The following is a 27,742-nucleotide window of genomic DNA, read 5'->3' as shown; positions in this document are numbered from 1 at the left end:
TTCCTATATACTGAACTCATTATATAATGCAAATAAGGTGGCTTAAAAGTTGGTGGGGACAATTAGAGCATCCTGAAAAGTTGGTAGTGTTATGTCCCTACCGTCCCTATGCAAACTTACGCCATTGGTTTATATACATTATAAATGCAATCTAAATAAGTGTTTTTATACATTACATTTTTCTTGTCAAATTTGTTCAGAGCGACTTTTTATCAGGTATGTCTTAAATTCTAAAAATTACAGTAACTTGAGGTGAAAATACAGACAAACAGTTCATGGGAATGCAAACTTTATTCAACGCCATCATATTACTTATATTAAATTTAAAAAAACAACAACAAAAAACAGCAGTTTTCAGTGAAACCTTAAGCACTGTTTTCTTTGCCAAATACACACGCAAGCATCATAGAATCTTTGTGATAAAGTGACAACCGTGCAACACAAATTCCCATCACTACTTCCTACTATATTTACTAATTTCTCATTATGAAACAGCTGCTTTGCGTGACAAACATGGCGAACAGCATTAAATTGTTGAATCAAGCACTACGAATGCAAGAAAGCAAGCATGCCATGAGTTGATACTGTCAAAGTCTTTTCTTCATAAAAGCACAGTGATTGAGACTGCTGAAAGTACCATTGTTCTGTTGCCAAAGATAATCACAAGGATCTCATTTTGTAATACTTCAATTTATAAAAAGAACATTTCCTCACAAAGCTCCATGTAAAACATATAAAACTTCATTAGGAACATAAACATGAAATACTGTCCCGATATACTTTTCTGTTAAGGCAACAATATAAACACACAAACAAAATAATATTGGGATCTGTATTAAGATTGTAAAAAAAAAAAAAAAATCTTATTTCAGTCATATTAGAGGCTATAAATTTGTACAACATTGTCGTACCTTTGAATACCAAGCCCTTGTGAGAATACAATTTTTAAAGGACTCTTACAGGTTTTTATATTATGATTTCATATACTTATATGCAACATATACAAACATGTTAATTTGTGCAACATAGTTGCATTATTAAATATCTATCCAGCCAAATATTCTACTGAAAAATGTGTTGAAAAGAAGCAAGGATTCTTGACAGTTAACATTTTATAGATGACAAGCTCGCTTCCCCTCGTAAATACTGATGGACTGCTTTTTTGTGGAGTAGATGTGCTGTCTTTTTTTTCTCCAGCAAATATGGAAATTGTTATTTAAGCTGAATACACACACACAACTCACAGATCACAGAAGCAACACTAAAATGGTAGATAGTACCGAAGATCAGCATTTATTCTTCTAATTTGACTCTGGTACCAAATCGTACCTGCAAAGAGAGATGAGTCGTTGACTGGAAGGTCATATTTCAACAAACCTCAATGCTGCAAGCAGTTGGAATCTTTACCACTGCGTGACACCAGTCTTCAGGTCAATTTGGTCCAGGTCCAACTGCAGCTGTGGGTAAGAAGGAACTTAATCACTTTAAATCACAGTAACTGTAGGTGTCATATTTGTTTGTGTCTCAGTTCTTTTTCTTTCCTTTATGCAGCACCTGATTGAGCCAGATTGGCGGGGTAATGCGACACACCTGTGCTTGATTAGGAAAGCTCAGTATTTAAGGAAGCTTGTCACCATCTGCAAGTGTCGGACTATTGCTTGCTATTTGCCTTGCTTACCGCCTGTGTGTTCATCGTCATCCTTCGAGTTTCCCGACGTTCTACGGTCGTATTCTGGTTTGGTCATCTTTACTTTAGTGCTCTCTTGGGCTTTGTAGTCAGATTCTTGTACTGTGTTATATTCATGCATTCTAGCATGCTCTCTTAGTTGTACTTTGTTAAACTCGCATTTTTCGCGTGCTCCCTTTGTTGTATTTTATTATATCCGCGTTTATTGGCGTGCTCCCTTTGTTGTACTTTATTATACTCGCGTTTATTGGCGTGCGCTCTCAGTTCTACTCGCATTTTTGGCGTGCTCCCTTTGTTGTACTCATTAAATACAAACAATTGCTCTACCTGATCTTGTCTGTTTTTGGGATCCACATCAACGGCTTGCCGTTCACAACAGTAGGTATGTGTCTTGCTGTTGTAAATGTGCATTTCAAAGGTAAGGAATGCATATTCGTAACCCCCAAAATGCAAAACTAACACGGTCATTGTTTTGTTGGACGACTTTTACGTAAATGGTAAATGGTGAATACTTATAAAGCGCATTCATCTACATGGTTACCATGCACAAAGCGCTTTACATGAGCGCACATTTACCCCTTCACACATACACATACACATTCACAGTTTCAGACACCAAGGGTGCTGCTGCCATGCAAGGTGCTGCCAACCCATTGGCTATGTAACTATCCTTCATTGTCAAATATGTTCAATTTAATTTTTTTCATGAATTGATACTATGGTTATTCCCTCATTTCATCTCTTATTTTTACGTATTCATAACCAAATAACACTCGCACAAATCCATTAACTTTCTTGGACACAGAAACTCTCCGTAGGATGGGAGCTTTGCATTGCTTAAATACTGGAAGTATACAGTAGATGTTTCTATTTCCTAATATTGATTTAAAAAAGGGTTTCGATACATTTGAATTTTTAAAAAATTGATAGTGTTTTGTGTTATTACAGGGTCTGTACAAGCACAAATGTACAGAAAGTGTGCATAGTGGCAGCTACTTGTCCTTTGCAATTTTAATCAACAACATTATTAATCAACAATTAATTAGTGCTTATTTAAAAATACAAATTCTATTAAAACATAGACATAAGTGTCTGGTGGGGTGTTGGAGTCATTGCTCAACAATATGTAACTTTTTGGATGGGACTTATTGAATTTTTATGGATAGTGGGGATTTTGTAGATGTAAGGATGTCCATTTTTCTTAATGGGTCCTGAGTTGATTGTCATTTCTGTTACATCTGTGGCCAGCTAGTATATTGTTTTACTGCAGTAATACGTGTATATGCACTTTCCGTTTAAATACTGCAGTAATACGTGTATATGCACTTTCCGTTTAAATACTGCAGTAATACGTGTATATGCACTTTCCGTTGAAACACCGCAAAAATATCTCCTTTCAAGGTATTCAACGTTGTTTCGTTGTTTCATCTACTGATAACGCAGCATCAGGAGAAACGGGGATTTAGCCTCTTGAGTAATCCTTACTTTGCCAATAAGCTCCCTCTCTCTACTCATGAAGGAGACGCTGTTCTTCACGGATAGATCCAACCTTCTCTGCGCTGACTCCTCCAGAGAGAGATCAAAGTCAAATCTAGAAAAAAGGAAAATGCAGAATTTGTGTCGCTAACATGTACATATAATGGAACATTGCCTTTTAACTGTTTTATTATAAATAGTTGGGACTCTGGACGGTCTGCCCACCCATCAATAGCGTACCGCACTAATGCTATTTTTAGACCGTGACGTCACCATCGTAACGCGTAAGTGGGACATTATCGACACGCCCTCGCATACAAAATATGCTATTTCTGCTTGTTTTCGCCGGTAAACTTTCAAAAAAGAACATGCCGATCAAACACTGCTGCTATGGAACTTGTAGAAACAACTCTAGACATTGCGACATGTGAAGGATGTTTTTTTTCTTCAAGCGTTTCCCGAAACCAAAAACTCGGAGGAAAAAGTGTGAAGAATGGATGAACTTGCGTGGACGTCCAAAAGACCAGTTTAACGCCAGCAAGGTGAAGCCATTCACATTTCATATGCAGTAAACATTTTTTGGGGGGCCATGGTCCATCAGAGAACGAAGAGGTAAGCCATTTTTATTTTTTGACTTATTTTTTTAGCGTGACGTTTTACCATGCTGCTTTGTCTGACAATGAATGAACTGAAAAAATGGTATCTGACTGCCACTGTTACCTTTTCTGTTGTAAAAAAAACAACTATAGTAAGGGGTTAATGTAAATAAATTATAGAATTAAGATTTGTTATAAATGAAAAAATTAAAAGTGTTCGTCGGCCGTCACTGAGTAGCATTTCCGATCGCTACACAAAAATAGCAATGTAAATTGCCCCCAAGAACGGTCAGAGACGTAAGATAACCAGAGGATATGATATATAAGAAAGACCGGGCATATGGTGGTAAAGGATAGATTGTTGAAACAGGAGAATGTCATTGTCAGTGGCGTGAGGCAAAGCACAAAAGGAAAAGGTGTCGATAAAAAAGCTAACTCTAGATCAGGTTGGCTCGTCTTTTTAGGCCCTCGACACTCAAGCCATCTCTTTAACTGAACATTTGTATGTTCTTCCACATCTTTACCAGTGAATTTGGCACCATGGACATCATTTTCAGACAGAATTGTTAGGTTTAGCTCAGTAAACATCTCGTTCGTACACTATTTCCATTCAGTTACTATTAGGGGCAAACGGGAGGTTGACCCGCCTAGCCATATTGCTAACGTCATGAATATTAATGAGCAAAAGTGACGTGTTGCTTGCGGTACGCCATTGTGAAATATCACAAGCAAATATTTGGTAGGAACATAATTTTTTTTTTCCTGTTTAAATGGGGCGATTGACTTCTTATTTTGTGTGTACAAAATTAAATCAAATGCAGGGAGCAGGCCGCCACAGTGACCTACGATGGGACAAAAAAATGACAGCAGATCCGCCAAGGATGAATGACTTGCATAACGGATGCGCTTTGAATTATGATTTGAGTTACAATAATTATACATCTGACCTCTCATTGAATTCCGGGTTGAGGTCCCTCTTCTTGGTTGCTGTTCTCCTTTTCGTGGTTCCTTTCTTGTCAGGCAGCAGCATGAATGTAACATAGGAATCGGCACCATCTTTGGAGCAGGCTATCAGGGCTCTGCAGGTGCGTACACATATACTTTAGTGACTGTTCTTAGAGGGAAACAATTCACATGTGGCAATACAAAGTGAGACCTGCATGCATGGACGGTGATGAAAAGTCTGCTTTCCTCTGTGGAGTATCCAACACTGAGCTTCACTTGGCTTGAAGTATTTGAGGCGTCACTGACCCTGAAGAGCAAGAATAAATAACATGTATGTATATTTTCCATATTAAAACAATGACTGCAACTGATGGCAATAGATGTCCAATCCATTTGAACTGAATGATCCCTGCCAGCCCTATCAGTTCAAACGGATAAGAAGTCTATTGCCATCAATGCCAATTAAATGATTGCTTACATTGGGAATCCTGTTCTGTTCCTTAAATCCAGATGGGAAGGATCCCATCTGGGAATGACTGTGTCACCAATGCTCTCATCTCCCGGGGCCCTGCGGCACACCGCCAACTGAGTGTCCAAGATCTGTTTCAGGTGACATAAATGTTATAATTGTAATAAATCTGTAAGGCTTACTTTTTAAAAATAATTCAAATATTCATGCTGAAACAAGCGTCCCAAAATAATGTCGTGTACTGTGGTGTGTTTTTAACTGATACTAAATACAGAGGCTGTATTGACAGCACCTTGAGAGTGGCCCTCAGCAAGATCTGACTCTCAGGCAGCGCTCCATCCAGGGTAAGCCAGCGGTCCAGCACCAAGTTTGGCTCAGCCATCACCTCCCTGAGTGTGAGAGTCAGGGAGCCTAGAGTCTGGCCCCAACTGTGGGAAAGCTAAATGGAAGAAAAGCACTCGTGTTAACTGGTTGCCAGCTCATAAGTACAAAATTGTTAAAAGCAGAGGATCTGGATGACGCTCACCTTGACAGTGAGCGTTTCATCTCTGGGATCTCGAACCAAGAAATGAAATGCTTCATCCCATCGAGGCGATGTGGACCGCTCACTGACCTTTGCAAAGTGAAGTCGACATATTTCAGTACGTGCAGTGCTGCATTTATTTTTGTGACTCTCAAAGTCTTTGACTTACCTTAGTTCGATAGGATACATTTTTTAAGATGACCTCAACTCCAACCTTTGGCTCTTTTCCGTTTTTCTTTAACTGAAATCAAGAAAAATGTCTTTAAAACCTGTTTGATTGCTTAGACATTCAAAAACAATGACTGGCGGGTGTTCAATTATTTTCTATCATGCTTGTCCTTTTCAAAAACGCAGGTGAGCTGGTGCTTATCCAAGCAGACTTTGTAATGTTACTGGTCATTGTGGTGCTCTTGCATAACAATAAACATTTCCCTACTTGGGTTCAAGATCAATGAGATCATGTGATCTTACTGGCAGGCCGTGAGCACGCTCCATATACACAAAGAGCACGGCTGATGATGGAACAATTTTGTTCTGGAATGACTGCTGGGACTGGTACTGCAGAATCTTAATGAAAATGTAGGGGAGAAATTCATTTAGTCATTAAAAATGAGACAATCTTACAAAATAACTGTGATTTCATGATGTGATGACTAGGCATGTGCCGGTATAAGATTCTGACGTTATGATAACCTTAAGCAAAAATAGCATGGTTTCACAGTATCACGGTATTTCAATTACAGTTTTAAAATGTGTTACTTTGACATACTGGTATGTGGATTTAAAAAAAAAAATCCATTGAACAGGATTTTTATTTTTCAAAATCGTTCAAATTGGAACATATGATTGATGTTAACTTAAAATAAATTTTAAAAAAATAACTTTCTAAATAAAATCAAAATTAATGCAGTCCTTTAGGTGATCCTAAACCCACAGCAACATTATTACTATCAGAACAAAAATAATTGAATTATTTTCCATAAAGAGCACATGTGTATGACTCGTGTGATGTTTACATTATACACACACTCTTTTTCAACACAGACAGTCGCAAGACAGAAAAAAACACACCACGTTTTACCACCGCTAGGCACACTAAACACGCTGGAGTTAACTCTCGTAGCTAGTGGAAAACGTTCATGAGAGTGTTACCTAACCTTTGATTTTGGATACAGTAAATGTGAAATCATATTGGAGGTATTGCCTCCTTGGCAGCCATCCACCGCAAATATGTTTTACATGTCGGTTGGCCCTCCTCCTTTAAACTGTGGCCGTCTGTAACTTTTCTGTAGCCAAAGTATTCGGGGGGTTCAGGAGTTTCACCTCCTTCAGCGATCGTGTAGCACAGCTGACTCACTGACACTGAGCAACAACCAGTGGAGGAGGATTGAGCCTTGCAGCTGCAAGCGAGCGATTTCTCTCTGCATTTTTGGGACATAAAAAATAGCTAATACCGTAACGACGGTATTACGGAAAATTTTTGCGGTTCTTGAAATCGTGACATTTTCATACGAGGGTATACCTTGAAACCGGTAATCGGCACATGTCTTGTGATGACATCTAATCACCCTGATTAAGACAGAGTCCTTTGAAAAATATTTCATTATAATTCATTATAATTTAGTCCAACCTGCTCCAGTCTGGGTAAATCAACCACTCTAGGCAGCCATTCTAGCAGCAGGTGAACTCTGCCTGACTTGACGTCATTTAAAGTGTACCACTGTAACAAGAGCATGGGCATTAATACGATCTCAAATATAAATGCCATTTATATAATATGCCACACACCGTATCAATAAACTGCCCACTGATGATGTCACGCAAGTTGAGTTTGAACCTGCAAAAGGAGTAGTGGGTTAGGCCCTACAGAATGAGGCGCTTTTATTCGTAAAGTGAGGACTCACCTTCCCAGAAAGTCATCCTGATCGATGTCCTTGTCAAATAATTCAAACTGGATCTCTTGGCCAGGAAGTTGAGTCAAAATCACCTAAAAGAAAAGAAATAAAAAATGACATGAACAGCAAGTGAAATTTTTCTAGAGCCACAAAAACAAACACCAAATGAAAAAGAAAGAAAACCTCATAGAGTTCATTCCAGATGGGATTGAGGTTCTCTTTGATGGTGTGACTGCGGAAAGTGATTCCAGCCACACGGATCTTGACATAGGGGTCACTCTTCCCTTTGACCATGCCTCCCATGAAGTTGTCCTTGGCAATTAGGTTTTGGGCCTCTAGCAGATGGATTCGAAGCACTCCCTATAAAGGCAAACAAGTCGAGTGTCATGTCAGATTCATTTTTTCCAAATCTGGAAAACAGTTGTATTACCTCAGTGGCAAACTCAGGGTCGGGCGTGGTGTGCTGCGGGCGTGATGGGGGTGGTTTAGCTAGGCCACCAGGTCCCATCGGGTTTAGTTCTGCTGTGATTCCCCCATGACCAGCGCTGGACCCAGGAGCTAATGGGCGGGGTGACGGAGTGGTGGGAGTGGCATCATCGCTTAGCCACAAAACCTAGAGACGAACAAAGGACGATTTAAGAAGTGTCACTTTAAAGGTGCAAGAACGCGGCCATGGACTTACGAGATACATATTTGTTGTTAGAATTGTTTTATTATTTTTTACATTACATTATTTTCATATCTTTGACAATTTTGAGGAATATTTTGCACTATGGCAAAGCATTCTAATCAACGATTAATTTAGAGCAGGGTTCACTAAATCCGGACCTCGGTGCCACTTTTCCTGTCGTGTTTTCCACGTCTCTCTCCCCAAACACACCTCAATCAAATGATTATGTCATCAGCAACCTTTCCAGAAGCCTGATAATGATCCTGATTATTTTGATTCAGGTGTGTTGGAGGAGGGAGACATAGAAAACACGACAGGAAAAGTGGGAAAAAAGTCCGGATTTAGTGAACCCTGATTTAGAGTATTGCATATGCATGTGGAATCAAAGGTTATGAAGCATCATCATCAAGAAAAATGTTCAACAACGGGACTATTTAATAGGTTTTGAACAAAATGTTTTTTTACTTAGACTGATATTGATTTATTTGACAGAAGAAAATAAAAGAAAATACAGTATCGTGAGTAAAATAACTTCTGTTTTAGTTCTTTAACGTTCACAACAATAAAGATGTGAATTACAGGCTGTAAATTTGACTGTTTTACAATACTTTGTCGTTATGTACTGTATTTGTTTAACTTGATGACAGAAAAATGGGCAAAACTATGCTGATTTTCCTTGCCAATTAAAAAAAAAAACTAATATAATTATATTTCTTTTAATTTATGAGGCATGGTTTTGGTTTTTTTTAAGGGCTAATATTGGCAGATTAAATCAGCCACGCACAACTATTTAACTAACCATTGCATTTGTTTCATTTTCAATAGAGCACTGTTTGAAGTTATGTGATTATGCCGTACTAACACAAGTCAAACAAAAAAAGAATCATCATAGCACGCCATACAGGGTGTGGTTTGATGTTTTTTTTTTTTTTTGACCTAAGTTGACGTGAGCGTTTATAAAAAAAAAAAATATATATATATATATATATATATATATATATATATATATATATATATACATACATATATATACACTATATGAAATGGTCGTATGTCGACCAGGATTTCCCCATAAGAATACATTATAATTCCATTAATTCTTTCCACAGCCCAAAAACCTATGCTAAATCCTTCATAAATTCAGCAGGTACTATTGCAAATAGCAATTACACAGAGCAAAACAAATTATACATAAAAATCGGAATAATACTATAATAATAATAATAATAATACCTGCAATAATGTAACGAATTGGGTTGTAATGTGGCGGATGTGTTTTCTGTGGTGTACCTGAATGCACCGCGTGGCTGACATCACAGAGCGAGATAGGTGCATTAGCGTTTTTACTTTCACTTTTCAACTTCTGTTGTTGGCGTCAGCTGCAGCGGACAGTAGGAGTATTGTGTTGCACAAGTTATAAAATAGATGATTAAAAACCTGACAAAACTTGAGGATTTCTTGGGCAGTGTTACCATAAAAATAATTGTTACGTTAACTTAAACACTGGCGAACGGAGGTCGGAGGAGGACCATAGAGATCGTAGACATTCTAAGGCCGTATTGTTGAGCCAGTTCACGGACGTGCACACGACGCTTATATTTTCTATTATTTCTATCTTCATTTTCAATGGTAATGGTAATGTTTTTTTTTGTTTCACCACCTGCACTAACCATCGTGGAACCCATGTTGATTTCTCTCACAAGATAATCCGCCGTGCGTCTGTCTTGCAGGAAAACAAATAAACTGCGGCGCTGTCATAAATCGTCATATTTCGAGCATGTCGTCGGATGTAGAAACAAATGGCGTGTCAAATTTTACGTCGGGTGTCGAAAAGATCGTGTGTCGAAGCGATCATATGTCGAATTACCACTGTGTGTGTGTATATATAAATATATATGTATGTATGTATATATATTTGTTTTTTGTTTTTTGTTTTTTAACAATAACCGACCCGTAAAACAATTTTGATGTAGATGCGGCTTCCAGAACCAGAATTCTCTAATTGGAACCACTGGTCCAGGGTGAGTTTAGGCCACCCCAGAAGGCGGGCCAAAGGGATGGTCAGGCTGCCCAGGGATAATGCTCGGTCATCATCCTTCACCTGATTTGACACACACACACACAGAGAACACCTTTAGAAATCATGGTAAACTAACACTTCCATGTTGTTGAGCTAACAAAAATCAATATGTGTCAAGGAATATGAGTTGGTAATTGCATTGCTTACTTGAATATCAATATCTTGTTTGCGAGGGTCCTGGATAAAAAAGGTAAATGCTTCCTCCCACGCAGGGTTGCTGCACCCGTAGCAAGTCTGTAAACGAAAGACAAAATATTTTACTAACCGTTTAATTGTTACAATAAACACGTTCAAATACCTTGCTCTCTTTTGTTGTATCCTGGATGGAGATTTGCACCATCGGGCTTGGGTCCTTATTGCCCTTTCTCATCTAAAATAAGATAATATCATGATAGTGTCAAGTGAAAGAAATTGCCGATAGAAACAACGATCTCACAGGCAGATCTTGAGCCTGATCAAGATAGATGGCCAAAATAGCAGCAGATGGTGGATCGGCGGTTTTGCTGGTCAGGTTCTGGTTTCTCTGGATCACCTGGAGGATCAATAATGATAAAGGAGAAAAAATTGAGGATACAAGAATCAAAGTTCTGTTAATTGCAATGAATGTATTCAATAGTTGACTCAAATTATTTACAACTGTTGTTGAGTGAGTTGTCCCTTAAACAAGGGATACTAATTACCAGGCGACACAGAAAGATTGAACCAGCACATTTCCCTCTAGAATAATATACCTTAATTGTCTTAAAAGTTCACTGTACCCTGCACAGATTCATAACAGAAGTTTCTCCATGTTTCACAGAAGGGAATGTGTACATTTCCGTAGCCATAAATTTACCAGAGGGGTACCACCACTCTAGACTACAGCATGTGTGTAAATGAAATGAAAAATTAGAATTTTCTAAACTGCATGTTGACAAACGACTAAGCTATTGGTAGAACGTCAAAAGGTTTGGAGTTACTGTTACAATAATTCTGGTCTAAAACACTTCAAACTTAAAATTTCCCATTATGGAACACCTTTAGCGCACACTTTTAATGCAAGATCTTGCATTTCAAATAATCCGTTTAGGAATACTAGGAATACACCTCAGCTAGTAGGTGAAACCCACAGCAGGCTGAGGTTATGTATTTGGTTCCGAATGCATGTATGTTTGTTTGTATGTTTTAGGATGCTCTTCTACTTAACTCACACGCTCCCAGTGACGATGACAGACACCCAATGCATTTGTATTGGGAAGGCTGGCAGTAATAGCTATCTATATTTTTGTTAATTACAGCACCACAGAAAATTTTGTATGCTTTACAAACTTTTATCTGCACCTCAGTTTCAACTACTACTGTGCTTAAGAAAGGCTACTCCACAGTACGACTAAAACAACCTGTTTGGAATAAAGCTAAATATTATTTTAACCATTTTGTAATTTTATTTTATACATATCTAACCTCAGTTAATCTGTCAGCAGAGGACAGAAGCGAGAGCCACTCCAGTCGGAGGTGAACGCTGCCGGATGGAACGTCCCTCAGATTGAACCACTGTACACAAAAACATCCGAGTCACATAAACACAACATTTTTGTCATTTTATCACAGATTTGAAATCTTAAGAGAGTGGGCAGAGAAGATCAAAAGCAATTGCATGTGACCAGTGTGTGTTGTCACACGCTAACAGGTTTAACACGATTTAACTAAGACATTTTCAAATGTAATCAACTGAGTAACAGTAACACAAAATGAAGGCATAAGAAACAACTTACATCATCCACAACTCTGGCTTGTTTCACAATATCAAGATCCACTTTCACCCTGAAAAAGACATAAGAAAGGAATTTGGCAAAAATACTTACCCGTTGGGAAGATTCACGCATCAACAAGGCGACGTGATGTAAGACGAACAAATTACACGGTAATGATTAAGCTACCTGCCCAGGAAGTCATCCTGGTCTGGGTCTTTGTCAAAGACTTCCACTTCCAACTCCTGACCAGGTACTTCATGGACAATCACCTGACACACACACATCCACATCAATGGACACAAACGAGCCACACACAACACAAAAAGACAACACATTCACTACGCCCCCCCCCCCCCCCAAAAAAAAAAAAAACACGAACAACTATTGCATTCAAAAGTTTAATCATCTTCATGGAGTTTTGGTTCAACTTTGAAGTGGCACAAATGCGTGTCACGCAAAGTAGATGACAAATGTGCTTGTGAGAGAAAAGTTTCCGCAATGACTTGCTTATCGCAAAAATTGCGGTTTCCTGCAGCCAATGAAGATCCCATCTTAACCGAGCCGTTTATCACTAAAAGCGGTTCCTGTGTACAAAATTACTGAATCATACAAAACAGAACCAAAGCAGTACCAAACAAACTAATACTGCCACCTCATACATTTTTACATAAGGTTCTATCCACTCTTACCTCATACATTTCCCTCCACTGTGGGTTCAAGTTGCTGTCCACATGATGTGAGGTGAAGATCTGCGTTCCCACACGAATCACAGCATACGGGTCGGACTTTCCATCAATCAGACCTTTGATGACCGTGTCCTTGGCGGTCAGATCCTCAGCTTCCAGCAGATGGATACGCACAACTCCCTAGGATTTGCATACAAATGCAGAAGGATCTACTTTAATCAATTCCTGCTGAACAATGTTAATCTTATGTCTGCTGGCAGCATGGATTCGACCAGTTCCCCAGGCCACGTATTACAAAGACAAACAGTTACCCTTGGGAGAGGGGAGCGGAGCTGTGCAACCTGCAGGTCGGCCACCAGGGGAACGGTGAGACGGTTGGGAAGGACCAGTTGAGAGGCTATTGCATCCATTATCATAGTGTCCGACATGGCACTGCAATGAATGCAAGGATGATGTGGGAGTGGAGGGTGGGGGCGCACACAGACAAAACAGGTAATGGCACTGAAAACAATGAAAGTGTTCAAATAAAGCCAAAACACATTGGCTGTACATAGTGCAAATACAATTTTTGAACTGACATGTTATCAACAGCCATGACAGCGGATAAATTGTATTTCCACTAAATTGAAATAGTGAAAAATGAGCTTGTGCCATTTGAAACAGTTTCACTCCTGTTCATTGCTTTAACATTAGAATGAGGCTGATTCTACATAATGTTACTTTTGGAAAATGGATGATGGACCTTCATATGAATGAAGTCTTGAAATGAGATACTTAATAAAGACAAGTTATTAATGCAACACCCTTCACATGCAAGGCTGGCATCAATCCAAGCCCCATAATAATTGAAGAGCCAAAATACAGAGAAGAACATATTCACTTGAATATGTCTCAATCTATTATCGACAGCTACAATAGTGGGTACACTGGCATAAGAGCAGTATTCAAGTCTTGTCTTTACAAAGATGTTTATTTCCAGAGTGGTGTACCTAATGAGCTGTGTTGCGCACAAACATTGGATTGCTCTAATATAATGAAGCATTTTTTCTGAGCATCAAACAAAATAGGGACTATGTTAACTCACTTCAATCCGGGGATATCCAATAGGTTGGTCAGACCAGTCCAGTTGATGTCCAGTTTCTATGACACAATGAGATTTGAGAGACAAAATTTAATGACAAAAAGTCTTTTTTGGGGTTAAACACTGTCTTTGGGCTACCTAAGTGTAACACATTATCCAAAGAAGATTATAATTTTTGTCGTTGTCCAGTTAAAACTAACCCATATGCAACATATTTGTCCGGGCCGACAGAAATATCCAACAAAAAGCAACAGACCCACCTTCGCCACTCTAAGTTGAGCAATCTGTGAAATAATGGGAAATTTAAACTTACTGGTCGGCGGATAAAGAACATGGTGACGGCTCCAACCAGCGGTATATCTCCAATCAGAGGCTCAAGGATCACACGAAGCTTGCCATTGAGCTAAAAAGAGAAGCACCAGTGCCGGTCACTGAGCTTAGAACCACTGCGTGAGAAAATATCATTCTTGAAATATGGGGTCTTGAAATACGTGTGACCCGAACTGAGAGTTTTGCATAATATGAGTCGTTAACCGTTTCATTCTTTCCGTTCTATTTAATAATTTAATTCTTATTTCTTTTCATGAATTACGGCATTGGTAAAATGATTTGATAAATATTACAAACAGGGGCGTTACCAGGGGTGGTAGAGGTGGTCAGTGCCCATCCACGGATGCCCTCTAACCACCCAACCACACATTTACGCATATATATATATATATATATATATATATATATATATATATATATATATATATATATATATATATATACACACACACATATACATATACATATATATATATATATATATTTTTTTTTTTACATTTTATTAGAGGTGCACGATAATTATCGGTCCGATAACTTTCGGTCCGATATTAGGAATTATGACGTCATCCCAATAAATCCAATAACAATATATATTATCGGGCCTATTAATATTAATTTTGGCGCGGTGTCCGTGGATTGGGATGTGTGCGTTTGTTTCCACTCCTGTTTTGCCAGTATGCAAAGTTTTGTTACTGTTTTAGAGGCCGTATTTTTCCATCACTAAGTGATAAACTTTACTATGGCAATCAGCAAATGTTTGCATTTTACTGTGTTATGTTTACAAGTTCTTGAGCGGCCTCGTGGTTATTAAAAGCTTTGCTGTCCTATAATTGCCAGGTTAAGAAAGTTGTTTCATGGACCAAGACCACAAAAGTCTCCTTTCCTGTTGCACCGAATGTTTTATCTGCTGACAAAGCACACTATTCAAATCCACCACTAGTATTTTTGTCCTACAGGTGTTCAAAAACTCCGGTGAATATACATTTAAAAATTATATATATAATTATTGGTTATTGTATCGATATCGGCTTTGAGGAACAGGAATTTATCGATATCGGTATCGGTTTCAAAAAATGGATATCGTGCACCCCTACATTTTATCAAAGTTTTTACCAGTGTTCACCCGGCTGTTGAGTTTGGTGAGGTTTGAAGCCTTCTGAGGGGGTCAAAGTAGGGCTCAAAGCGTCGGCGGAACAAAGAATGACTGCTAGGGGGCGCTTGGCGCTACAAAGTGTATTTGGAATTTGTCTTTACACTGTATCAAAGATTGCATCTGTCTTGACCTGCCTGCCAATCTTGGTCAATTTTGAAGCATTCTAAGGGGGTCAAATTCAGCTCAAAGGGACTGCGGAACAAAGAATAACTATAATAATAATAATAATAATAATACAAGTGGTACCTCTACATACGAAGTTAATCCGTTCCAGGACCTTGTTTGTAAGTCGAAATGGTCGTATGTCGAGCAGGATTTTCCCATAGGAATACATTATAATTCCATTAATTCGTTCCACAGCCCAAAAACCTTCACTAAATCCTTAAAAAATACTGCTGGTACTATTACAAATGGCAAATACACATAGCAAAACAAATAAATTATAAATCAAAATCGGAATAATAATAATAATAATAATAATTCCTGTATTAATGTAACGAATCGGGTTCTAATGTGGCGGACGTTTTTTGCTGACCCTGAACGCACCGCGGAGCTGACGTGCCAGAGAGACCGGTGAGCTTGAGTTTCACTTTCACTTTGAATGCTTTCTTGAGAACACCGTCAATTGCGGCAGACAGAAGGTGTTTTTGTTTTGAATAAGTTGTGAAATAAATGATAAAAACGTGGCGAAGTTGGCGATTTCTCTGGAGATGTTACCACAATAAGAATTGTCAGCTTAATTTATAAAGACTGGCGAACGATGGTCGGAGGAGGACCGTGGATATGTATTGTTGAGCCATTTCACGGATGCCCACCCTACGCTCATATTTTTCTGTCATTTGCATCTTCATTTAGAAGGTAAGCGTCAACTTTTTCCTTGTTTCACCACCTGTACCAACCTTTTCTGAAACCAGTGTTGATTTGTCACACAAGAAAATCCGCCGTGCATTCGTCTGCGGTGCTGCCATTGTCGTCGTATTTCGAACATGTCGTCGGATGTAGAAACAAATGGCGAGTCAAATTTTACGTCGGATGTCGAAAAGTTCGTGTGTCGAAGCGATCGTATGTAGAGGTACCACTGTAATAATAATAATAATAAAATCGAGGAACCACAATAGGTTACCTAAAAAAAACACATTGTCACCTGCATGTCTGTACTGTTTAGTTATGGATGGGTTCTAAGTCAAATAAAATCATATCTACTTTTATTTGTTTAGACCACTGGTGTCAAACTGACTCCATAAAGGGCCAAGTAGGTGCAGGTTTTCTTTCCAACCAATGAAGAGGACACCTTTTGACCAATCTGATCTCTTACATGAGTAATCAGTTAAACTTTGTCAGGTTCTGCTTGTTTCAACAGAAAATTAATTGGTTAAACTGTTTGCGCCATATCGGTTGGAACAAAATCCAGCACCCACTTGGTCCTTTGTGGAATTGGTTTGACACCTATGGTTTATGGTGTATGGTGTTATACTTATATAGCACTTTTCCTAGACCAAATCACAACAACAGTTATCTCAAGGAAAAAACAAAACATGTTTTAATGAGCAGTAGCCGTATGCTGGATTTCGACCTACTTTAGCATTGTAGTTTTTTTTTTGCCCCCACCCCCATCTACGACTGGCATTGTAGCTTTTTTTTCTTTTTTTTTTGCCCCCCCCCCATCTACGACTAATGCCCACCCACACCTGGCATCCTGGTAACACCACTGGTTACAAATATTTGAGGGTTTTTTAATGCAGAGCAGAATAGAATGATGTGCATCATCATGCATCATGCAAATCAGAATGATTAATTTTTATTCTTAAAGGGATCCTCTATTTTTAAGACAAGTAATTCTTAAAACATAAATTTTAGTATGAGTTATAATAATTTGATATTAAAACCCCTCTTAATGTTTTTGTTTTAATAAAGTTTGTAAAATTATTTTAAGTGATAGGTCGCCATTCTTGTTACGTCGCAGTGCGTGACGTCACTGGCCCCGAATGCCGAAATTCCAGCTTGTCACTCGTTAGCTTTCCCAACATGTCGTCAGTTCTACCCTTCCTATTTGAACCAGAGCTGAAAAGTGAAGAGCAGGACAGCACTGTCGGTCGTTCACAAGACGAGCTTCAGGGGAAAATGCGTGCAGCAAATACCTGATAAGACAAAAGTTGGGCAAAACTGGTGATGCGAGAGAGTCCTGTTGTGAACTCTGGTTGGAAGCGAGAGTGGATGCTGTTGGGTTTCGGTAACTCCGGTTTTATTAGCAGATATTCAAGGTATGCATATTGCATTTTCAAACGTTTTCCCAATATAATTATGTAGATTGTAAGCATCCAGAGCTGTCGTGTGCTTTACATACAGTACAGGCCAAAGAGCACACCTTGTGTAATCCAGGTCTTGTACATTGTAACGCGTGGTAGCTTGGATACGTGTATAAAAGTACCAGAAAGGGGAGAAGCTTCCACTTATGCACATTTATTCACAAAAAATAATATTTCCACCTTGACCACTCTTCACTCGGGAGCTCAGCAGTACGCAAACACGCATTCCCTGACGAACTCCAACATTGTTGTAAGGTCCACGTCAGAGTCACTGTCGTCACTGTAGCGTGCCATAGTGCTTTAATTATTTAGTATGATTTGGGGAAAACTCCCACGAAGAATAGTCAACAAAAAAGATAGCATACTAATCCAAATCCGCGTTTTTTACTCACTCGAAGATCCAGGAATTAGACCGATCCCATGGCAATATTGCAGCCGCGATTAGGCCGTCGATTCCACAAAATAGACTGATCCGAAAAGCCGCTGTGGGACCGACGAATAAAAATAAATGGACAGATCCAAAACCATTATTGCAGACGCGATGGGACCCTTACATGACTGAGGATCCAGGAAAAATGTTCGGGCGCCAGTTGTAACGCGTGGTGGGTAGGATACATGCATACAGGGACCAAAAAGGGGGAGAAGCTTCCACTTATGCACATTCACAATAAAGATAATAATTCCACCTTGACCACTCACTTCACTCCCCTTTTTTCCATTTGACTGGAAATTGCATCCAAAAGCAGCACATCGTGGCATTTTACTTCGCGTGTTTAGGCAGCAATAAGCAATTGTTGAACACGCTACACATTCGGAAAGATACCAATTACGTCATCACTGCGAGCCCGCAAACCATGGCGCCAACTAACGGTCAAAATATGGACTAAATATTATAAAATATTGCCATTGATTTAACATTTTATGTGTTTCTAACAACATATTTTAGTACAAGAGATCAATTGTGGTTTATTAGAGCCTACATGTATTTAAATCAGAGGATCACTTTAAAAAAAATTGGAGGGGGGTACGATTGTTCTCAGGCAACAAAGAAAGCACGTATCTCAAGGCAGTACTGTATTTCCGTACCTGAATTCCTTTTACTCCAGCCTTGCAAAAGTATTTTTTTATTTCTACGTTGATCTCGACGTCACCGGCGTAGCTGCAGGAAGACGAATGTTTATCTATGGAAAGCAGCTGATGTAATGTGTTTATGATTAGAGACTGTTTTGTCTTAGACAAACATTCAAGGACCAAGCAAAAGGATCTCCTCAAAGTCTGACGAGACGGACTGGTTTCTTACATGAAATAATTACCTGAGATACAAATCCAACATGACTTGTCTCTTATCGTGTTCTGTGTGTGCCTTTACGCCAACCACTTTCAAAGCCTGTCAACACAACAGGTGTAATTATATATACACACACACTCCAAAGGCAAACAGGCTCATCGTAAGTAAAGGTGCAGTATGCATTCCCCTAAAACTTATTACTGGTCAGAAACAAGCGAATTAAGAAAAACTAAGGACCTTATATTACACCAAAAGACTGATAGAGCAGTTGTATTTTTAAGGACACACAATAGCCAATTATATACCTTGTCTCCTAGGTTGACCTTGGTGAAGCTGAGGGTTTGCAGGTGAATACTGGAGGCTCGGATGGCTGGAGCGATGGTCTCCAGAATTAGCTTTTCCAGAAACTGGCCTATGAAGGGCCATGCTTGCTGAAAGATCTACACAAAAAAGTTGATTTAATAAAGCTAAACATCCAAGGGTCACTTGTAATCTTTTAGTATATTCATACATTTTCCGAGCCGCTGACATATCATATTAAATTAGTAAATACAAGCCACCTACTCACAATGGAACATTAAAATGTGTATATTCCTTCATTAATCATACGTACTGCGCTATCCCCATTAGAATCACAGGGGTGCTATAACCCCATCCAAGCTGACTTTGAGCAAGAGGACTGGTACACCCTGAACTGGTTGCCAGCCAATTATAGGGCACAAATAAATAAACAACCATTCTCACCACCCAACTCACCTTTGGGGCAATTCAGACCCATTTTCAAGCTAAGTAACTACTTTAATGTCCTTTGATTTTCTTTAATTTGATTTTTTTTTTTTTTTTTTTTTGCTCAGCGGCGGGGAGGGGTCATTATGATTATTTCTTATGCTTCTTGTAGTATTTTGCCTTTTTACAGTGCCTTGCAAAAGTATTCGGCCCCCTTGAATCTTGCAACCTTTCGCTACATTTCAGGCTTCAAACATAAAGATATGAAATGTAATTTTTTTTGTCAAGAATCAACAACAAGTGGGACACAATCGTGAAGTGGAACAACATTTATTGGATAATTTAAACTTTTTTAACAAATAAAAAACTGAAAAGTGGGGCGTGCAATATTATTCGGCCCCTTTACTTTCAGTGCAGCAAACTCACTCCAGAAGTTCAGTGAGGATCTCTGAAGGATTCAATGTTGTCCTAAATGACCGATGATGATAAATAGAATCCACCTGTGTGTAATCAAGTCTCCGTATAAATGCACCTGCTCTGTGATAGTCTCAGGGTTCTGTTTAAAATGCAGAGAGCATTATGAAAACCAAGGAACACACCAGGCAGGTCCGAGATACTGTTGTGGAGAAGTTTAAAGCCGGATTTGGATACAAAAAGATTTCCCAAGCTTTAAACATCTCAAGGAGCACTGTGCAAGCCATCATATTGAAATGGAAGGAGCATCAGACCACTGCAAATCTACCAAGACCCGGCCGTCCTTCCAAACTTTCTTCTCAAACAAGGAGAAAACTGATCAGAGATGCAGCCAAGAGGCCCATGATCACTCTGGATGAACTGCAGAGATCTACAGCTGGGGTGGGAGAGTCTGTCCATAGGACAACAATCAGTCGTACACTGCAAAAATCTGGCCTTTATGGAAGAGTGGCAAGAAGAAAGCCATTTCTCAAAGATATCCATAAAAAGTCTCGTTTAAAGTTTGCCACAAGCCACCTGGGAGACACACCAAACATGTGGAAGAAGGTGCTCTGGTCAGATGAAACCAAAATTGAACTTTTTGGCCACAATGCAAAACGATATGTTTGGCGTAAAAGCAACACAGCTCATCACCCTGAACACACCATCCCCACTGTCAAACATGGTGGTGGCAGCATCATGGTTTGGGCCTGCTTTTCTTCAGCAGGGACAGGGAAGATGGTTAAAATTGACGGGAAGATGGATGCAGCCAAATACAGGAACATTCTGGAAGAAAACCTGTTGGTATCTGCACAAGACCTGAGACTGGGACGGAGATTTATCTTCCAACAGGACAATGATCCAAAACATAAAGCCAAATCTACAATGGAATGGTTCAAAAATAAACGTATCCAGGTGTTAGAGTGGCCAAGTCAAAGTCCAGACCTGAATCCAATCGAGAATCTGTGGAAAGAGCTGAAGACTGCTGTTCACAAACACTCTTCATCCAACCTCACTGAGCTCGAGCTGTTTTGCAAGGAAGAATGGGCAAGAATGTCAGTCTCTCGATGTGCAAAACTGATAGAAACATACCCCAAGCGACTTGCAGCTGTAATTGGAGCAAAAGGTGGCGCTACAAAGTATTAACGCAAGGGGGCCGAATAATATTGCAGGCCCCATTTTTCAGTTTTTTATTTGTTCAAAAAGTTTAAAATATCCAATAAATTTTGTTCCACTTCACGATTGTGTCCCACTTGTTGTTGATTCTTGACAAAAAATTAAAATTTTATATCTTTATGTTTGAAGCCTGAAATGTGGCGAAAGGTTGCAAGGTTCAAGTGGGCCGAATACTTTTGCAAGGCACTGTATCTCAGGCATTTTTAAAAAAATAATATTTCATCTTTATTTCGATAATCCTTGAGGAATTGTTTTTTTCTATATCACAACTGTTTTATATTTGTTTTTTTCCCCACTTGTATTATTGACTTTTTATGTGATTTGAAGTTTTTCACATACAATTTAGACTCTTTTTTTCACTTGTAATATACTAATATACAACCATACACAGAGATTGAGGGGGGGCCGGTGGGGGAGTACCCCCCCAGTGGCTGAAAAATGCCATTGCATGTAATTGGCTTTCTTATGTATGAATTTAAAATAAAGACCTAGCCGGTAAAATGTTGTTTCATAATGGGCCGAAATTATTTTTCAGATCATGCGACTAGCACTTTAGACTTTACTAACCGGAGCATATATCTTGTACATTAATTTTATTGCTGACACTGCGATTTGGGGTCATCAACATGCCCCCCCCCCCCACACACACACACACAAAACTCAAACTCCCCATATGAATACAACCTCTGTCTTGCTTTTGATAAATAATGTAGTCAGGTCTACAAATACTGTGTTTAGGTTCATTGTAGTGGTACTTGGAGAGCCATTTTATTCAGGTGGTGGAACTTGGTGAAAAAAGTTGGACAACAACAGTTATTAGCACTTCGGCGAAAACTTGTAAAATTTTGGTCAATTGTGTTTTCTTACGAATGCACGTGATTAAGAAAAATAGCACTAAAGCCTCTTAACTGATTGCTGCTGATAACAACAATATTTTCCAATATGCTCTTACCATGGAAACTGGGACCCAAAATGCTGATTTAATTAAACAAGTGGTTGAATAAAGATATAAGAATGATAAATGTGTGTAAAAGTAATGCAACTACCCACTCACATACAGTACATGACAGCGAAGGGCAAATGGGTGATAAAAACATGCTGGGGTTTTCCGGTACAGAAAAAGAAGTCACAGAGGAAATGACTCGAGCACTCCTCTCAAACCTCATCAATTCACCAATGGCAGCTTTGTAATTTGGCAAATTAAGTTCCCGACAGTTAATACATTTTAGACCGTTGCCACTTAAGTGAAAAATATGCAGACTTTCAGTTTTCCATCATCCACTCAGTGACAGCAACAACACGAGAACAATGTTGATTTTCTAAAAAGCTTCCCAGTCCCAGTCATGCGGGTGTTAACGTCAGCATTTAGGTGTGAAGTGTAGCGTGAGGCCACTATAGGGCTTTACCGCTCCACTGACCACCATTTCCAATCTTCTCCTGAATCCAGTGATGCTCTCAGGCAACAGTGTGTCACACGGGCACATGTTATCATGAGACATTTCTGCAGATGCAGGAGTGATGCAGTCAACTTTGTTTTGACTGCCAAAAAAGAAAATCTTGTGACTAGAACACTGAATAATGGGGTTATAGAGAGGAACTATCAGCACTATTAAAAGATGAACTGGACCCATTACTTTTTGACAATGTAGGCTTCTGACATTAGAGTTCAGCAGACTTTCCCTCCACAAGGACACTTGTTCGTATTAGTATTCACGTCCACATTTTGCCCGTGTTGATGTGACGTTTCTGCTCTGAGAGAGAGGCTGCGATATCATTATAGCCGCTCTCCCTGCAGCTTAATTACACCAGTGGATGGTCTGCACAGATGGAGAGGCTGCAAAGGGAGCAGGGTCATCCCAAGTCCACAAAAGGGCTCTTCATCTGAGTATTAGCTGGGATGTTTTCATATTTTAAGCGACTCCCGAAACATCTTTTCATATAATTCCACTATGTACTTTCAAACTGTCAGTATACCCATGCTGACTTTGACTATGTCGAGTTTTCAATAAACCTAACATGCATGCTTTTAAAATGTGTGTGTGGGGTGGGGGTAAACCAAGGGCATAGGTTTGCATAGGGACAGTAGGGACATAACACTACCAACTTTTTCAGGGTGCTCAAATTTTCCCCACCAACTTTTAAGCAACCTTATTTGCATATATTAATGAGTTCAGTTAAATAGATACTTTTGTGTAATTTTGTCTTCCCAAATGCTGTAAGGATAAAATTGATCCTACCATTATTAAGTGAATTATTTTCACTTTTATTTATTTTTAATTTTGGCAGCTTTGATCCTCCATATTTTGGCACCTCTTTTCACTTGATGAATGTGCCAGTCCTTTTTTCCCCTCACATGGACGTTTGATTGGCTGATGACTTGCATTTATTTTCTACGTTATCTATTTTAGAATATTTTTATTTGCAGCCCATGCAGACATTTTTTCCAGATAATCATACATTAATCATAGTCGAGGTAGGTATGTAAATATATGGTTCAAATATTGCAATTTAAATTTGCTTATAAAACCCAGACATTTATTCTGGAAGTTTTCAAAATGTTTTTTAGTAGTTTTTGAAAACAAAGGTTTGAATCGAATGGTGTATCACCTGAACAATACACATGAAAGTTGGTATATGTCAATACAAATGTATTTTGCATTGATCATTTAGCCTATCAATTAATTAGGTTCATATTCGTGAGAAATGTAGCCCTGACCGCCATTCACCCAATCTGTTTGGTCTTACTAATGTCCCGTCCCCAGCCAGGGCCGGCCCAGCCTATACGCAGACTATGCAGCTGCTTAGGGCCCCTGACCACTAGGGGGCCCAGATAGGGGGCAATCTGGCAATTGTTTAATTTATATTCTATTTTGTTTACTACAGTTTGCTTTATTTGACTTTTGTGAGTTTTGATTTTTGATTACAAGCTTAAAAAAATAAACGTTCTTCCTTCTTTCTTTCCTCTTTTAGAAAAAGGTTTGGCGTTATCTACTGTAAGTACTGACAATCATTTGAGGTGAGAAGTTTGAAGAATGCAGTGCAACAAAATCTGATTAATATACAAAATATGGACATATAGGTTGGATTGCATGTATGGGTTTCACAGTACACTGTGACGAAATGTTGGGCCAAAAATATGGGCCCCTTGGCATTATTTTGCTTAGGGCCCCCAAATGGCCTGTGCTGGCCCTGTCCCCAGCAAAAAGTGTACATGCAGGTTATGCAGTTATACTGTCCCTACCAATGTTGAGATCAAACCTATGCCCTTGTGGTAAACCCACACAAGAACTGGTAGAAAAAACTCCATGGTAAAAACATCAAAGATTCAAATAAACACAGAATCCTTTTATGCCTGGTTTCATCCATACTTGATACAAATTAAAAAAAAAAAAAAAAAAAAAAACGACTGACCTTATTCAGCCACTCTGCTTTTTCCACATCTGGAAAGTTCACCTGAGAAGAATTGAAAAATGTCATTCATGGCGCTCTATTCAACTTCATTGTCAACCGGCAAAGGGGGCCAAACACATGCACTGAACTCTTAAACTCAACTTTTTCTGAACATTGCTACTAACAATACTTCACTGAACAGAGCAGTCGTGAATGTTTAGTAAGATGCCATTTGTCAAGCATTAATGGCATGGGAATGTCAGACAAGAGGCAGGAATTGGAGCCAAAAATCCACTCTGAAAGCAGTAGATCATTGCACACTGAAGGCGACAATGGATTTTGCACCCTTGACACTTGGCGTTTTACAGCTTGGGAACATGTGTACCTTTTTGGTCCCTGGAAAATGTCCAAGTACCTACTTCAGATTTTAAATAATGAGCCCTCAGGAAAATATTAATGAAAATTGCACCTTTAGGGTACACTCTAAAAAAAAATCCACTGGCTCTACTTAAAAAAATTGTTGTAACAATTTGCATTTAATTTTTTAAGTAAATTCAACTAAGCAATGATTAAGTACTTCCCTTATAAATTTTATAACTGGACTAACTCAATTAGTGGAGTTGAACCATCATTATTTATTGTCCTCCACAAGCTTTATTGTGTAGAACCAACTCAATTTTTAAGTCCAAGTTTTAGCATTAATAAGAAATAAAACTACTTCATTTAGGTTGCTATAACTCCTACATTTTAATTTCTCAACTCAAAAGTTGATGCAAAATGGTACTTAAATTTATTGAGTAAGAGTAACTCATTCATTTTCCATGCCGCTTTTTCCTCACGAGGGTCGCGGAGGTGATGGAGCCTATCTCAGCTAACTATGGGCAGTAGGCAGGGGACACCCTGAACTGGTTGCCAGCCAATCGCAGGGCACAAGGAGACATACAACCATTCAGGCACACACTCACACCTACGGACAATTTAGAGTGCTCAGTCAGCCTACCATGCATGTTTTTGGGATGTGGGAGGAAACCGGAGTTCCCGGGGGGAAGGCCGAAGCCTGGGATTGAACCCTTAATCTCAGAACTGTGAGGCGGACGTGCTAACCACTCAGCCACCGTGCCACCTGAGAGTAACTTGTTTTTCTAAAATTGGACATGGCAACTCCAGTTTTATTTGGAAAAATATATATATTTCAAAACTCAAAAGAATGGACAAAATAAAAGTGCAGAGCAAAACCAATATAAACATCCTAAATATTGTCAACAGTTCACTTCAGGTGCAGGTATAAACGAAAAGTGTACTTCCAGTACTTTGATACACAGATATGGCACAACAACACACAGTGCAAAACAAGTGTACAACAAAATGTTTGCAAATGTACAAACAATATAGGGTGATTGAATAGTAACTCCTGTTTTAAGATAATTTATTTAAATGTTGTAAACATTTTTGTAATTTTTTGAGTATGCTATTGATGTATGGTAATGAAATCTGTTTTCATTTTCTTTGAAACTGCAAATATTGTAAGGCAGAAAATGGCCAATTCTTTTCCCGTGGTAATATGCACATGTGATGGGAATTTCGGAAGTTGCACCAACTTAATAATGGAATAGAAATTAAATTTCACCCACTTAATTTTTCCCTTTGTTACGTGAAAGCAGAAAAACTTATTCAAAAACAATATACTTTTAAGTTAATACGTCTTTCTTAATATTTAATTTTGATTAACTCCATAAAAGAAGTTACCAACTTAATAAAACAATGAATAGTAAAAAAAAAAGTCATTTTTATGTTGAAAAAGCTCATGTTTTCAAGTCATACCAACTAGCCTCATGAATCATTTTTTAGAGTGTAACAAATGAGCTAATGCAATTCTATTACTGTATTTCTCAGTGTGCAATTGAGATCATAAAATTCAGCCTAAGCTGCCTCTTTGTCTCTCACACACACTTTCACAAAGACACACACACAGCGTATCCTCTCATGCTTTATCTCCAGATATGGTGGTCCACAGCTCGTGAGTCAGTTATGGGAAGCAACATGGATTTTTTTCTCTCATACATGTAATTTCAAAATCCCTCCTTCTGCAAATCCTACAAGTGAAATCCTATCGAGTTCATGAATTAACTGGTGACTGCGTACTTGGAATGTGCCGGCCATGGGAGGAGACAGAATTAAAACAAACTTTCACGGTTGGCTTCTTAAGAGACAGCAAGCACCCAGAGTGACGCAGGAACTTTAACACATCAAACTGTGGAGAGCGCCTCGTACTTCGTATCGATTCGTTCTTACCCAGGGAGGCAGATCTCGTTTGAGTCTGGAAAGCTTCTCCGTCGTGAATTCCATCTCGTTTTCCAGGAGGTACATGGCAGCGTTGAGCCTCCTCGCTTTATCCAGTCGGCCGTGCTTCCAGCCCATGTAGACCATGAGCCCGATCAGGACCACGGTGATGCTGATGCCATAATATCCGGCCAGGTAAACGGGCAGGAGCGCACTCAGGCATTTGGCGAAGGACCACAGGGCGCCCACAGCCCGTTCTCCTGCGGGGGCTTGGCCGGAAAGCGGGGTGCCTCCGCTCATGCCTGCTCGTGCCTCTTCCTCAGCGGATGGCATCGCGTGAACGCCGCGTTTGACTTGGCCGTTTTCGACTTCAGCTCGCTCCCTCTTCTTTCCCCCTTCTTTCCCTCTACGAGCTTTCAGCGAAGAGTTAGCCCACGTCAGCGTGCGCAGATGGCCGCTTTAGTGACAATTAGCGTGGGTTAAATCATGACAAGAATCCGCTCTTCTCTCGCGTCGGTTCCGCAGAGCACCCGAAAGAACACATTCCGTGTTTAGTGGACGTGTCTTCTGCAGGCAGCAGTAATCTTTTAAGGGCGGGCTCTGTGCTCCTAGCCCTCCTTCGCGTCAAATCCAGCAGATTAACGCCAAATCCCAATTATTTCACACGCACGAGCGTGGAAACCCACGCGCAAGCCCATCAAATAAACAGCAAAATCATGCACGCACACATCTCCTCCTCAGCAGCATCCTCACCAGGCGATGACTGCCCGTTATCTTTACATAACAGGCACAGGAGCTG

The 27,742-nt window shown here is 39.3% G+C and overlaps 1 protein-coding gene across 1 annotated transcript; it reads right to left on the bottom strand.

Annotated features, from left to right (window-relative positions):
* Positions 1-272: 272 nt before the first annotated feature.
* On the bottom strand, positions 273-27,742 carry esyt1a (extended synaptotagmin-like protein 1a). Its single transcript, XM_057829567.1, has 31 exons — positions 26,956-27,742; positions 24,685-24,726; positions 19,224-19,358; positions 18,944-19,017; positions 18,717-18,789; positions 14,155-14,244; positions 13,845-13,900; positions 13,072-13,192; positions 12,764-12,940; positions 12,261-12,343; positions 12,096-12,144; positions 11,785-11,874; positions 10,778-10,873; positions 10,640-10,711; positions 10,489-10,575; positions 10,213-10,362; positions 8,022-8,204; positions 7,775-7,951; positions 7,601-7,683; positions 7,485-7,533; positions 7,327-7,416; positions 6,168-6,263; positions 5,866-5,937; positions 5,700-5,786; positions 5,466-5,612; positions 5,183-5,304; positions 4,916-5,011; positions 4,707-4,838; positions 3,173-3,278; positions 1,408-1,457; positions 273-1,329 (listed from the first exon to the last, which is right to left on the bottom strand). The coding sequence occupies exons 1-31, from the start codon at positions 27,274-27,276 to the stop codon at positions 1,302-1,304; spliced, it is 3,234 nt and encodes a 1,077-aa protein (XP_057685550.1). The 5' UTR covers positions 27,277-27,742; the 3' UTR covers positions 273-1,301.

The sequence above is a fragment of the Corythoichthys intestinalis genome, chromosome 2 (genome assembly GCF_030265065.1).
Source record: "Corythoichthys intestinalis isolate RoL2023-P3 chromosome 2, ASM3026506v1, whole genome shotgun sequence".
In the NCBI taxonomy this organism is placed as follows: domain Eukaryota; kingdom Metazoa; phylum Chordata; class Actinopteri; order Syngnathiformes; family Syngnathidae; genus Corythoichthys; species Corythoichthys intestinalis.
Note: the sequence above shows the minus strand (reverse complement) of the source record. Positions and strands in the feature narration are given on the sequence as shown.

Excerpts from the sequence above, each read along its gene's own strand:
- esyt1a (XM_057829567.1), bottom strand. The coding sequence starts at position 27,276 with ATGCCATCCGCTGAGGAAGAGGCACGAGCAGGCATGAGCGGAGGCACC. Across the intron at positions 5,787-5,865 it reads ATGTATCCTATCGAACTAAG|GTCAGTGAGCGGTCCACATC; the intron begins GTAAGTCAAAGA and ends CACTTTGCAAAG. Across the intron at positions 5,613-5,699 it reads ATGAAACGCTCACTGTCAAG|CTTTCCCACAGTTGGGGCCA; the intron begins GTGAGCGTCATC and ends TCTTCCATTTAG.